This window comes from Triticum aestivum, chromosome 5A, assembly GCF_018294505.1.
Source record: "Triticum aestivum cultivar Chinese Spring chromosome 5A, IWGSC CS RefSeq v2.1, whole genome shotgun sequence".
Classification (NCBI taxonomy): domain Eukaryota; kingdom Viridiplantae; phylum Streptophyta; class Magnoliopsida; order Poales; family Poaceae; genus Triticum; species Triticum aestivum.
In genome coordinates, this window is record NC_057806.1 from 617,830,331 (window position 1) to 617,843,878 (window position 13,548).

Here is a 13,548-nt window from a genome sequence, read left to right on the forward strand (position 1 = left end):
TGACCTCACTGAAAAAACACCCCATTCATCTTCTCCCCATGCCCAGAAATCGTCAACCCTTCTAGTACACAACGGGATTTTGAGTATCACAGTTGCATCCACTGGCAAAAAAGTCGCGCGGACCCTGTCCTCGTTCCACTTTGCCGAGCTCGGGTCAATTAGTTCGACAACACGTGTTGGTCTATCCACGGGAGTCCAGGTGGCACCGACAACTCCGGTTGTTAACCACTTGCTCTTCGCTGATGATAGCCTGTTGCTGTTCAAGGCGAGTACAGAAGGGGCAGTAGTGGTATCAAACTTGTTGGACACATACTGCAATGCATCGGGGCAACGAGTGAATAATGAGAAGTCGTCAATTTTCTTTAGTAAAGGATGTCCGCAGGTGACAAGGGATGGGATCAAAAACACTTTGCAAGTCCATGATGAGCAGCTTAGTGATCGGTATCTAGGTATGCCAACGGATGTCGGGCGTGCAAAAAATGGTACTTTCAAGTACCTAAAGGACAGGGTATGGGAGAAAATTAAAGGGTGGATGGAGAAACTATTGTCATATGCGGGGAAGGAGGTGTTAATCAAGGTCGTGGCTCAGGCTATACCCGTATATTCTATGTCGTGTTTCAGGCTCCCAAGAGGTATTTGTGAAAGTATCACTTCACTGATCAGGCAGTTCTGGTGGGGGGGGGGGGGGTAAAAGAGGGAAGAGGAAACCATGCTGGATATCATGGGATATATGTACTAAACCAAAGTATTTGGGAGGACTTGGCTTTCGAGATATTGATCTCTTTAACCTCTCTTTACTGGCTAGACAAGCATGGCGAATTATACAAACTCCCTCTACATTAAGTGCCAGGAAATTGCAAGCTAAGTATTTCCCTGCTTCGTCCTTTCTTGAAGTCGAGCTAGGCGGTCGGCCCTCGCAAATCTGGAGATCTATTATGGAAGGGAGAGGAGCTCTAGAACAGGGCTTGATTCGGAGGATTGGAACGGGAGAGGATACTCGAATCTGGGACCAAAACTGGATCCCCCGTTCGGGCGTAATGAGACCATTGGCGTGTTTGGCCAGTTTATTAATTTATCAATAGCAGCTTTATGTATGGTTTTTAGGCCTATTAGCGTGCCACAACGAAAATTGGGCTTTTTTATGGCCCACTAAGCACGTTCACTGTGACGGGCTTACCGTTCGCGCTGGAGGGGGTATATAATACTAAACGGTTGTTATCGGTGTCCAAATAGGAAATGCCCGGGAGCTCCTATGCAGCACTGCAGGTGCCCGTTAACGATCCGGCGCCTACAGCGCTGCAAGCATGGGCATGGGTCAGCCGCTGCAAAAATATGAAATCACAAAAGGTTTACAAATTTAAAGAAAAAATGTTCAACCATTTGAAAAAAAGTTAACGTCTTTAAAAAAGGTTCGTCTATTTAGAAAAAAGTTCATTCAAATTGAAAAAATTTCATAGAAATTCAAAAAAAGTTCAATTATTTATGAAAAGTTCATCGAACTGAAAAGAAAAATCATAAATAAAAAAAGTTCATCCATTTTCAAAAAAGTTCATCGATATTCAAAAAAGTTCATCAATCTGAAAAAAAATATTGAAATCTAAAAAAAGTTCATCGATATTCAAAAGAGTCCATAGAATTATAAAAAACAAATATTCAACCGGCGCCTAGATGGATCGGCCCATTTACGAACGCCACAGGCGCCAGTTAACAAAAATTCACGTTAACTGGCGCTTGTGGCGCCAAATAGGAAATGCCATTTATAAACAAAGTAGAAAAACTTAACACCAATGTGACGAGGCCACATGGTTACTGAGCTGGCCAGTGTCCTGCAGGCGATGCTCAAAGAGTCGCTGCGAGCCCGGTTATATTAGAAGCTCTCACGATGAATAAACTGCATCTTCATACCGTTCAGTATCGACTTAGGACAATGACATACCGTATATAAATACAATTGTCTATATGTACCCCCACCTATCCTAAGTTAATAAAGTATCAGAATAGCGAACCATTTGTGATTAGTTAGTAGGACAGTAGTATCCCTAGCCTATCAGGATTCAAGTCATAGACTCGACATTGATGCTTGCATTATTCCTGAATTTTTCAAGCTTTTGACGATATTCGTTCAGTATGAGGAGATGTTTTCATCAACTGCGAGGCACCTATGACGACTTCATAAAATCTTAAAATGCTATGTCGGCTCAGTCTTTCGGAGATGCTCATAGGGATGAGGGATGCGTATGTGCATTCATAGAGATGAGTATATGCTCATATATATGAGCGACTTTAATTATACGGTGTTAAAAGAAGCATCACAAATACACCCGTCCACATCAGCCCATGACTCCACGCAAATAAAATGTCCACTTCCACGCACTCATTTAGTACTAGACTTGCTTTTTTTTAGTAGATGCGTCAAGCTACACAATGGATGTGCATCCCTTTTCTCTACTTTGCAGTTGCTCCATCCACGCAATAAAGTTGCCTATAATTGGAGGATTAGTTGCGCATTTTTTTTGCAGGCAACTCTAAACCATATATTGAGGAAGTTACTTAGATTTTTTCCTTTGTTACCTGTGGCTCGTAGTTGCTCAGTTTGTACGGTGTTTTTTCTTCACCTTTATTTCATCATAGTTTTTGCAAATCAAGAACAAAACCTCTCTTGATGTTTAACCATGGTAGGTTTTTGGGTGGTTGATTAAGGGGGAGAGGGTTGTACAAGATCAAGGAAGAGAGGGGGACGAGGTTTTTTTTTGCGCGGGGGAGGGGGGGAGGGGGGGTTGCTTACCTTGATTTAAGATGCCATGGATGAGGAAGCTTTGCCTGGTTCTTCGGGTCTGATTAGGAGGAAGAAGGTTCAGGCGTGGGCTTGCTTGTCAAAAAAGACAGAGGGTCGTAACGTGAGAGGAAGAAGATGGGAACCAGACGGGATGAGGGAGACGTTGGCCAGAACGCGTTGGTGCTGGGAACGGACTAGGAGGCGCGTGGGTAGGGACCAGGCGTAGGCGTGGGTGAAAGGCGTGCGTATGGATGTTTCCTTTTTCGGTTGTCTTGATCACGCACAACTACTCCTTTCTTTTTTGGGAGAGCTTCACTATTACAAATGGGCGTCCGGAAGTCGGCTAGTCAGATTCATTTATTTTGTATACGGGTCGTTCTGTCTATTCATTGTACTTGTCTTTACATCCTCAATATTAATCAGATTTAAGATGTCTTTGGGTGTCTTTATTAAAAAGAAGAAAAGAAAATCTTTCCCTGTTCCCCTGACACACACGCTCCAGTGCTCCGGCGCCGCCTCCTCCCTCCGGCCCCCGTCCGACCTCCGCGCCGCCACCCATCCCACCCCAAGACGACGCCATCCCGCTCCCGTACACCTCCTCTCCCGCACGAGCACCAACCGACACCGCCTCCCGTTCGAGCACCGCCTCCGCCGCCAATCTCCGCTCCCGCACACACTGCCGCCGTCGCCTCTCTGCTTCAGCATCCACCGCCGCCAGCCTATCCACTCATCATCCACACAAAAGGGGAAAGAAAAGGGAAATCCCACTCCCATCCAGGCCGCCGCCGCTTCTGATCTGATCTGCGTCCCCCCACGCCGGACTAACCCTAATCCCGTCGGTTTCTGCCGGCGGCGCAGTCAGAGGACAAGCAGTGATGGCGGGGACCTCCGGAGCCCAGATCTCCTCCCGTCGGGCGGCTATCCGACCGAGGGCCCTTCGCGATCCGCGCCGCCCCTGCCCTTCCTCCAACATCCGATCCCACACCCAATCAGCTGGACGCAAGCGAAAATACTCGGTGGCCATCGACGTGGATCCCGTCCGTGACTGGGCGAACATCGGGGACGGGCCCGCCGGCCTGATCGCCGAGCTTGCCCTCGCCAGCGACGTGGCCGACTATGTCCGCTTCCGCGCCGTGTGCCGGCCGTGGCGGCGGTGCTCGCCGGACCCGTGCGCCGGCGGCCTGGACGGCCGCTTCCTGCCCCGCAAGTGCATCATGCTTGACAAGGCGCTTGCCAGGCCCCGCCGACATCGCTTGCTTAATGTGTCTACAGGCGAGTGCATACGGATGGACCTCCCGGAGCTCGCGGAGCACACGTTGCTCGCGCTCACCCCAGAAGGCCTCCTCCTCCTGCTCCTCAAGTCCACCCTGGTTGTCCGCCTGCTTAACCCGCTCACACGGCAGCTCACCGACCTTCCGCTGATGACCGCTCTCCTGAGACCAGGGCAGCATCGGTCCAGGCAATGTGGTGTCGAGATAGGAAGAACAATAAATGTGTCCGGCGTGGGTCTTGTTGCCGACGCCTCCATGGTGGCAGTCAATTTCTTTGATCCCAGGGGGCTTGTCGTCGCTAAGCCCGGCGATGAGAGTTGGACCATGGTCGACAAGGAATACATGAATTCGGTTTTGCCTTTTGCGGGGCGCTTCTACTGCGCCAACTACAGGGGCGTCATGGTGCTGACGACCAGCTCGGATCAGCAGCCGCCCCGGCTCCAGTTGGTCGCTGACCGGAGCGACTCATTTGATTTCTACCGGATGGCGCACAGCCTTCACCTGGTGGACAATGGCGGGGAGTTGATGCTGGTGCACCGAGCGCTAAGCCTGGACGGCGAGTATGGCAGGAGTTATGATGCTTACAGAGTGGATTTGGAAGCTGGGGTCCTGGCCCCAGCCAAGGGCTTCAACGGGCGCGCCGTGTTCATGGGCATGTGCCGCTCAATTTCTGTACCAGCTGAGGCTGCTTACCCCTCTGTCGCTGCTGATACCATCTACCTGGGACGCGATTGTGGTGGCCAGATTCAGGGGTACAATATCGCGGATGGAAGCATATGCAGTCTGATTGAGGCAGTATGTCCGCATAGTATTGTGGATTGTCTCCGCTGCTGCATCCAGGGACTCGGCAAGCAACTTGCTTGAGCCTCAGGACGAATAATGGGTGTTTGACGAATGCTGGGTGTTATTCTTTGCTATGATTCTGTTTCTCTGGCGGGTGTGGTGTTTGCGGTGATTCTGGTCTTGGCCTACTGCTGGTGTGGTGTCTGCCGTGATTCTGGTCTTGGCCTACTGCTGGGCGTGGTGTCTGCCGTGATTCTGGTCCTGGTCTTATGCATCAGTTACTGTGTATCGTACAGCATTATCATATGTACCTCAAATAATATAAACGCTTATCAAACAAAAAATGTTACTGGTTTTCTGTTTCTAATATTTACATATGATGTGGCAGTATACTGATGAAACAAAATTATCTGCATCTTCCTACTTTCTAGTACATCCTTGATGTTTTGTATAGACCGCTGCCCCTTCTTCTTCCATGATATATACTTCTAATCTGACCTTTGTACATTCCTTCCATGATATATAATGATAATGTAAGTTCTAATCTGATTTTTGGTACCATTACATGACTCACAACAGTCATACGAGTGTACCAGTAAATATTTTCCTTATAAGTTGATCAAATAATAAGTTGTAAATCCTGTTAGATCAAGGACTCTGTCCATTGACCAAGACTGTCATATATTTTGACTTTGTTCTGATCCTGACCAGCAAGGGATCATGCTTCAACTTGAATCTCCAGGAGTTCACTCCAGGGTTAAGACCTATCAAAGCTCCATTCAAGATAGCATCCAACAAATTAGTCACATAACTCATGTAATCATGACAGTTTGTTATAAATTGGTAGGATAAAGTCCAATGAAATCAAGCGAGCCATGAGCAATATAGTACTAGCAGTGTAGCACGATTTTCTTTATATGATTCCCATCATTCTTAGCCCATTTTTGATTCTCAATCAATTTCTTTAGGTACATTAATTACATTGAAAGAACGTATACATCACTAATCCATTTTTAGTTGTTTGATACCTGAAGCATAGAGTGATTATTATTATTATTGTTCCAAAAATAGTAATAGTTGTACAATGATGATTTAGCAGCCCGATTCTTACGGAGTAACTACTACTTGACTCCATGCCTTGGCAGTCCATATATAGCTTACAGAATTTATTTGGTCTCTCCACCTTTGCAGGTTCCTGAGTTGTTTCATGTTCGATTTTCTTGTGTGTGATCCATGATGCAAATGCAGGTTATGTTTGATGTGTATAGGGACTACTACAGCTACTACATTGAAAGTAATTTCAATTGCTTACCTTGTTGTCAATTACTGATGATGCTGGACTAGAATTAGTGCCCAGAATTATTTGGCACTTCTACGAGGACCTATGTATGAACAATGTTTCTTACATGCCAGGTCGAAAATGATCAATTAAGCTCAATTTGCTTGTTTGAACTAACATTTACCCTTCTGTTTACTTTATTATGTGGCTTCAGATTTTCAGGCTGGCCAGGCTCAAGAGTCACCGCTCCCAAGGCCATTCTTTACCATAAACAGTTATTGGAACCGGGAGAGCTAAGCATACCAGTGGGGTGAATCATGATGTCTCTTATAGTAAATCAGGAGAAGCTTTGAATTATAGAAGGAGAAACCTATCTGCGGTAGACACGAAAGATTTCTTTGATTTAATTTGGTAAGCTTCATTTCTGGATGTTATGATGTTTTATGCCTACATCATGTCCCGAGTATGAAAAATATAATTACCAATTAGTTACAGTTTACATTTTTTCTTTCTTCACAGTACCTTCCTTTTTTTTACCTTGACCATCATGTAGTATGTTCTTTGCAAACCTCTTCGAAATGTTACAAATCTAATTAATCATAGTTCAATATTGCAGAAATATTTAGTAGTACATATCAGTATCACAAACTAAAATCAGTACAGTGTTTTTTAAGCCAAATAATGTTTTGCATACATAATGCTTAACGTAGAACCTAAATGTTCCATTGGGGGTCCAAGCACCAAATCCTAATTCGTGCCGTCAACATTTTTCTATGATTTGCAAAGTAATATGGTCTATATTGATGTGGCCTTGTGCGTTTCTTTTTTGACGCGTCAACAGAAAAGAAACACTACTATTTTGCGAGGCTTGCGTTTTCACGAACTTTGTTAAGTCATTTTTATTGAGATTTTGATGAACTGCTTTGTCAATTTATTTTTGCGGTTATCCTAGTTAGAGATATCTTATGTTTGCATATGTGATCTCATCCCTGGAGCTATACATGGAAGCATTGAAACAATGTGGGATAATAAATCAACCAAGAACAAGGTATGTGCGTATAGATCAAATGAGATTTGTTCTTAATTTATGTGCTGATGAGTTTCTGTGTGATGCAACAGCCTCAAATCTGTTTCTAGAGCTTCAACATAAATCACTTATAGAAAAGGGAAAAAGGGAGGACGCTGAGCCATTTATCTCAAGATATTACTGTTTGTTGTATGCCTAGACAACTACTCTGAAGCGGGAAGTTTATGTTGCGGTTTAAGGGGATCAAGCTCTGTGTAGTTACTCTGTCTATAGTTCTTGCATAAACTGCATGAAACCCAAGGGGGACAAAAGCTCCTGAGATTGTTTGAGTTGTCACTCTCAGATCCATTCCATTTCATTGTGTTCTTTGGCATGATTTTTTTTTTGCCGTAAGTTGCTTGTGATTATTGTGAATTTATAGTGGTTAGTGATATTTCAGAGAGCTTTCTGTTACCATATTTGCAAGCTGATGTTGCTTCTGACTTTTGATCCCTATTTCTAGAACAAACCACCTTTAGAAAGCTCATGTTTTGGAAGCTCTTAATGAAACGTACATGCGTGACATTCTTCGGCGCAACAAAGCGCGCACTAAAGACTTGTAGTAAAACTGAATCCGGCGCCAGGAATCCACCATACATGCACTGATCCGGCAGATGCAGAGAACCATGAGATATTCTAGCAAAATTAACGACGGTGCGTGGTCGTGGACCGTTGCAAAATGAGGACCCAGTTGGTTTTCTGGGTCGCCCCAGTTTTGGTCACCAAGTCAGCCCTCCCTGCCTTCATCGCTGTTTTTTTCTTACTCACTTGCACTCCATGCTGCTCTTAGTTCCTCAAGCGCCAGGAGTATACATCTACAGGTCTCAGCCTCACCTTCGTTCCTCACCAAAATCTACAATCAACAAACTGCAAAGCAGAAACGGCAACAGATATCCACCATCCTCTTAGAGTTCTTGGAGCCAGCAACCGACGGGGATAGGGATGGCGGCCTCCGGGAAGGTGATCAAGTGCAAAGGTCTGTTCCTGAAACAGTACTAGTTAGTTTCATCTGATTTTGATTTCATGTGAAGAAACCCTGGAATTGTTGAATGGAGATAATCTAATTGGTCTGGTTCGTGCGTGATTGCAGCGGCGGTGGCATGGGAGGCCGGGAAGCCTGTACGATCGAGGAGGTGGAGGTGGCGCCGCCGCAGGCCATGGGGGTGTGAGTGAAGATCCTCTACACTGTCCTCTGCCACACTGACGTCTACTTCTGGGAAGCCAAGGTATCCACACAGAGTTTTGTGTGTTCCCAATGGTGTAATTGTGATGCATCTCAGTGGCTAATTAACTTGCTGATGTTCTGCTTGGATTTGTGCAGGGCCAAACTCCGGTTTTCCCTAGGATCTTAGGCCATGAAGCTGGAGGGTATGCATCCTCTCTCTTTCAGTTTTGTTGCTTGGAGGAATCTTGAATCTTGAATCATTATTTATTCACACTGGCTTCTAATTATAGTCATCCATAAATTAGATTGCTACCTACATACATCAAGTGTCCATATTTTATTGCCATGGGATAAAAATTATGAAGAATCATGAGATAACATCATCCATGACACAAACTCACACTATGAAGTGCTTTGGACAATCATATGGTTTTGGACTAGTTAATTTTCCCATGTTCTGTAAGCTGCTGATCTCCTCGTTATATCTTTACCACATTTATAATTTTCCAAAATAAAACAATCAGTACATAACTACTTTATTCATTTTGTAACGTTTTATGAGTGGCTAATTTCCTTGGTAGTTGTCCTTTTCTGCATTTTATTAAAATAGTATTATGTTGCTTTTCATAGTTTATCTTTTCTGCCAACTCTTTTTACTAACTTGCTTCTTGTTGCAGCATTGTTGAGAGCGTTGGAGAGGGTGTTACTGATCTCGTGCTGGGTGACCATATCCTCCCTGTGTTCACCGGCGAGTGCGAGGAGTGTGCCCACTGAAATCAAAGGAGAGCAACCTTTGTGACCTCCTCAGGATCAACGTGGATCGTGGCGTGATGATCGGTGATGGGGAGTCTCGCTTCACCATTAATGGGAAAACGATCTTCCACTTCGTTGGGACCTCCACCTTCAGTGAGTACACCGTTATCCATGTCGGGTACCTCGAAAAAAAACCTCGAGGCGCCCCTTGACAAAGTTTGTGTTCTCAGCTGTGGTATCTCAACTGGTAAGAGATGGCTCCTCATGTCATTGTTTCCAAATGAATCACAATGTTCAAGGTGCCTCTATTAGTTGCCGAATTGTGATTTTTCTGCAGGACTTGGTGCTACCCTCAATGTCGCGAAACCGAAAAAGGGTGACGATCCAAGACGTTTTTGTTCTACGCCATGTTTTTGCAGGCTGAAGAGAATTATGTGCTACAACCAAGACTAATTACCGTGTGCTTCTATCTCACATGATCGGGCCATGGAAGGGGCCAAGATGGCTTGGGGCATCAAGGATCATTGGTGTGGATTTGAACCCTGCAAAATACGAACACGGTACGGTCTGCCTCAGGGAAAACAAGTACTATATCTTAATAAATATTTTTGGATGGAACACTGAACATCATGTACATTATTTTTCAGCTAAGAAATTTGGATGCACGGACTTTGTGAACCCAAAGGACCACACCAAGCCCGTGCAAGAGGTATGTTCATGTCCATCGATGCACATTTTCCCCTTTGTTCATTCTTCATGACATGCACAAGCCTGTGCCAAAGAACTCACTGTTAAATGTTGCTCTCCAGGTGCTTGTCGAGATGACCAATGGTGGAGTCGACTGTACGGTTGAGTGCACTGGCCACATTGACGCCTTCGAATGTACTGTCACATCCCTAGCTTCTGGTAATGCACTAGGCTAGACCTCATGTGTGCATCATGTTTAAATTCTGAAATTTGAACTGAGGGAATTTTGGAAGCCTCAAAAACTTAAATAAAAGAGGGGCAAAAACCCTAGAAATCTCATTCATTGTTCCAAAATGCTCTTCTTAAATGTTTGATAATTTTTGGTAAGGGTTCTGGTCCCAACCAAAATATTGAACATTTTTAAGGATTTATTTTTGGGACTTTGGATTTAATTCATTAGCTATTTGAATTTGAATTATATTCATATAATTAGAATATAATTTCAAATACCCCTGAAATATTTTATAAGCTTTTGGAAAAGTCCCTCTAGCAATATAAAATATTCAGAGGAGTTTTTGGCATTGTTTGAATTATTTTAAATTCAAAACAGTGGCAAAATAAATTAAATAAAACAAAACAAAACAGAACAGAAATAAATAGAAAGGGAGAGAAGGCCACCTGGGCCACCTACCTGGCGCCACTTACCTGGCCCAGCTCCCCCAACGGCCCAGCCCACCGCCGCCCCCCCCTCCCCTGTCGTCTTCCTCCCTGCCAGGAGGACGGACACCGCGACGCCGCCGCGCGCGCCACCTCCACCCTGCTCGGCCACCTCCTGCTTCCCCTCGTCTCCCTAGCGACGCCACGACGACGCCTCGTGTCCCTCGCTCCTCTTCCTCCCTCGCTGCTCCCTCTCTCTTCCCCGAACACTCTCCCCCTCCTCTGTTCTCCTCACCCGAACGGAGCCGCCGCCACCGACGAGAGCCACCGTGGCTACCGGCCACCCCACGGCTCACCGACGCCCCAGGAAGCTCCGCCGGTCCTCCCTCTACCTCCTCAACGAGCCACGAGGCCCCGGACGTGCCGCAACACCGCCCTTGATGTCTTCTTCAACCTCGGGACCGCCGGCCATCTTCGTCAAATTCGTCGGCTCCGGACCGCCCCCGACCTCGCCGAGCGTCCCCTCGTCATCGCCGTGAGCCACTGACCTTCTCCCCTAACTCAGCATGCTCTCCTTCGTGCCGTAGCGCCGTTCCCCACGAGCTCCGAAGCCACCGTCCGCCATTGCTGCTGCACGCATAGCCTCCGTGCTCCCCTGGCCTCACTGAGCTGCTCTTAGTGCTCCCCATGTCTAGCAGGTGCTGCCCAGCCTCTCCATTTGCTCACTGATGCACCGTAGCGACGCGCCCGAGCACCACCGAACACCATCGCCGCCAAAGCTCGTCGCCGGCATGAGTTCCGGCGACCCCACGACCTCCCACTTGGTCCTCTGGATGCGCGAGAGCAAGGGCCATCCCCTGGTGCCCTCAGCGCGCCAAACTGACGCCTCTAGCGCAAGTCCGGCGTGCCCCCGCCGTGTTCTGTGGTCGCCGTCGGCTGGTCTCCGGCGTGCTGACGTGGGGTCGTCGTTAGGGGCTAATGACCCTGCTAATTAACCCTGTGACACTGACAGCAGGGCCCCACCTGCTAATTAATCATAGATTAGTTTCTGTTTAGTTTTTAACTAATCCTAGTGGCCCCACGCGTCAGCTTTGACTAAGCTGACGTGGCTGTTGACTGGGCCCACATGTCAGCGACACTAATCAGCCCCAGTCACTGACCAGTGGACCCCACTGGTCAGGTTTGACCTGAACCTGCCCTGTTGACCTGATGACGTCAAGGTGATGTCATGCTGACGCATTAAATGATTTTCTGGATTTAAAATAAATCAGAAAATCCAGAAAATGGTATAAACTTCTAAAATTCATAGAAATTCAACCGTAACTCCAAATTAAATAATTTATATATGAAAAATTATCAGAAAAATTCAAGGAATCCATCTGTACCATTTTCATGCATGTTAGAACAACTTATAGCTGCTGTTTAGCACAAATCAATTAAATGGCATTTGAATAATCACATATGGAGTTTGAATTTGAATCTTGTATTCAAACCAACTTCATTTAATCTGTTGCTAGTTGCATTAGCCCAAAACACATTCATTTTGCCATGTCATGATCATGCATCATATTGTGCATTGCATTGATTGTGTTCCCTTCTGTGTTGCCGGTATTTGTCCCCTCTCGATAGACGTGATACCGATGATGTGATCGTTGACACTGATGAAGACTCAATGTTATCTTCAGAAGTGCCAGGCAAGCAAAACCCCCTTGTTCATTCCGATAAAATCCCACTCTCTCGCTCCTGCTCTCTTTTACTGCATTAGGACAACAACGATATATTTGTTACTTGCTGCGGTAGCTGAACCCCTTATCCTTGCATGACCTGTCATTGCCACAGTAAATAGATGAAACCCACTAGCATGAGTAGGAGTTGTTTGAGCCCTGTTGTGCCTACTCATTCATGCTTGTTTGTCATGCCTGCTACTGCTTAGAGTTGAGTCAGGTCTGATTCATCGGGGATGAATCAGAGGCGTGTGAACATGTCCTACTGTGTGTGAGCTAAGTGTGTGAACACGATTTGGTAAAGGTAGCGGTGAGAGGCCATGTAGGAGTACATGGTGGGTTGTCTCATTGCAGCCGTCCTCAGGAACTGAGTTCTGTGTTTGTGATCCATGACCAGCTATTACCACACATTGGAATGCTTAAGTGCCCCTCTCGACTTATTAATCAACATGATCTCTGTCCAGGAGTTGCAACTAGTTTCTGGTGTTTGTAGGTAGTGTTAGTAGTCTACCAAGTGGCACCCGGTACAGGTGGGCTTGGGACAGACTAGGCACAGTGGCACGGTGTACCAAGTGGCACCCGGATGGTGGGCTTGGGAACCCTGCTCACATCGTTTGGGGCCGTGAGCGACACCCCGGCCGGATCTCCTTGCGGATGGAACCCGAATAGGCGATAAACCTGGACTAGAGACTTGTTCGGTTAGTCAGGTCGTGGCCGACTCCCTCGCCCGGCTTCCGCTTGAAGGTTGCCGAGGTACATGACGTGTACAGGGCGGTAAGTGGCGAGAGCGTGTGTGAAGAAGTACACCCCTGCAGGGTTAACATCATCTATTCGAATAGCCGGATTCCTCGGATATGGAAACTTGGACCCCTTGTACAGTTCATAGACAAGTGAAAGTGGATACTCTAAAATACGCAAGATAAGCGTGAGTGCTATGGATGGCGTTCTCGTAGGGAGACGGGAGCGGATCCATAGTGGTGTATTGATATGGTGAATATGTGGACTCGTGTGCGCCACCTCAAAAGAGTCGCTTGCAGTCGTAGTTCAGGATAGCCACCGAGTCAAAGCTGGCTTGCTGCAGTTAAACTCCACCACCCCTTTGTTGATAATGATGCATATGTAGATAGATCTGATGTAAGTCTTGCTGGGTACATTTGTACTCACGTTGCTTAATTTATGTTTTTGCAGAGAGACTTCAGTCTCACTAGTAGTTCCGCGTGGACTTCGACGTTTAGCTTGTTACCTCAGCTACGATCTTGTGCCCTCGGCAGGATCTGGTAGATAGTCAGGCTTCTCAGCCTTTTTCATTTATAGATGTCTGTACTCAGACATGATAGCTTCCGCTTGTGCTTTGACTTGTATGCTCTGATTGTTGGGTCATGAGACC

General features: G+C 46.3%; 1 protein-coding gene and 1 pseudogene across 1 annotated transcript; both read left to right on the plus strand.

Moving 5' to 3' along the window:
* The first annotated feature begins 3,192 nt into the window (after window positions 1–3,192).
* Window positions 3,193–5,188, plus strand: LOC123105365 (uncharacterized). The gene has a single exon (XM_044527426.1). It carries the CDS (start codon window positions 3,652–3,654, stop codon window positions 4,909–4,911), a length of 1,260 nt encoding a protein of 419 aa, XP_044383361.1. The 5' UTR covers window positions 3,193–3,651; the 3' UTR covers window positions 4,912–5,188.
* A 243-nt stretch (window positions 5,189–5,431) lies between these two features.
* Window positions 5,432–10,130, plus strand: LOC123105366 (alcohol dehydrogenase 3-like; annotated as a pseudogene).
* The last annotated feature ends 3,418 nt before the right edge of the window (window positions 10,131–13,548 follow it).

What these genes read in the sequence shown, in the direction of transcription:
- LOC123105365 (XM_044527426.1), top strand. Translation starts at nt 3,652, where the DNA reads ATGGCGGGGACCTCCGGAGCCCAGATCTCCTCCCGTCGGGCGGCTATC.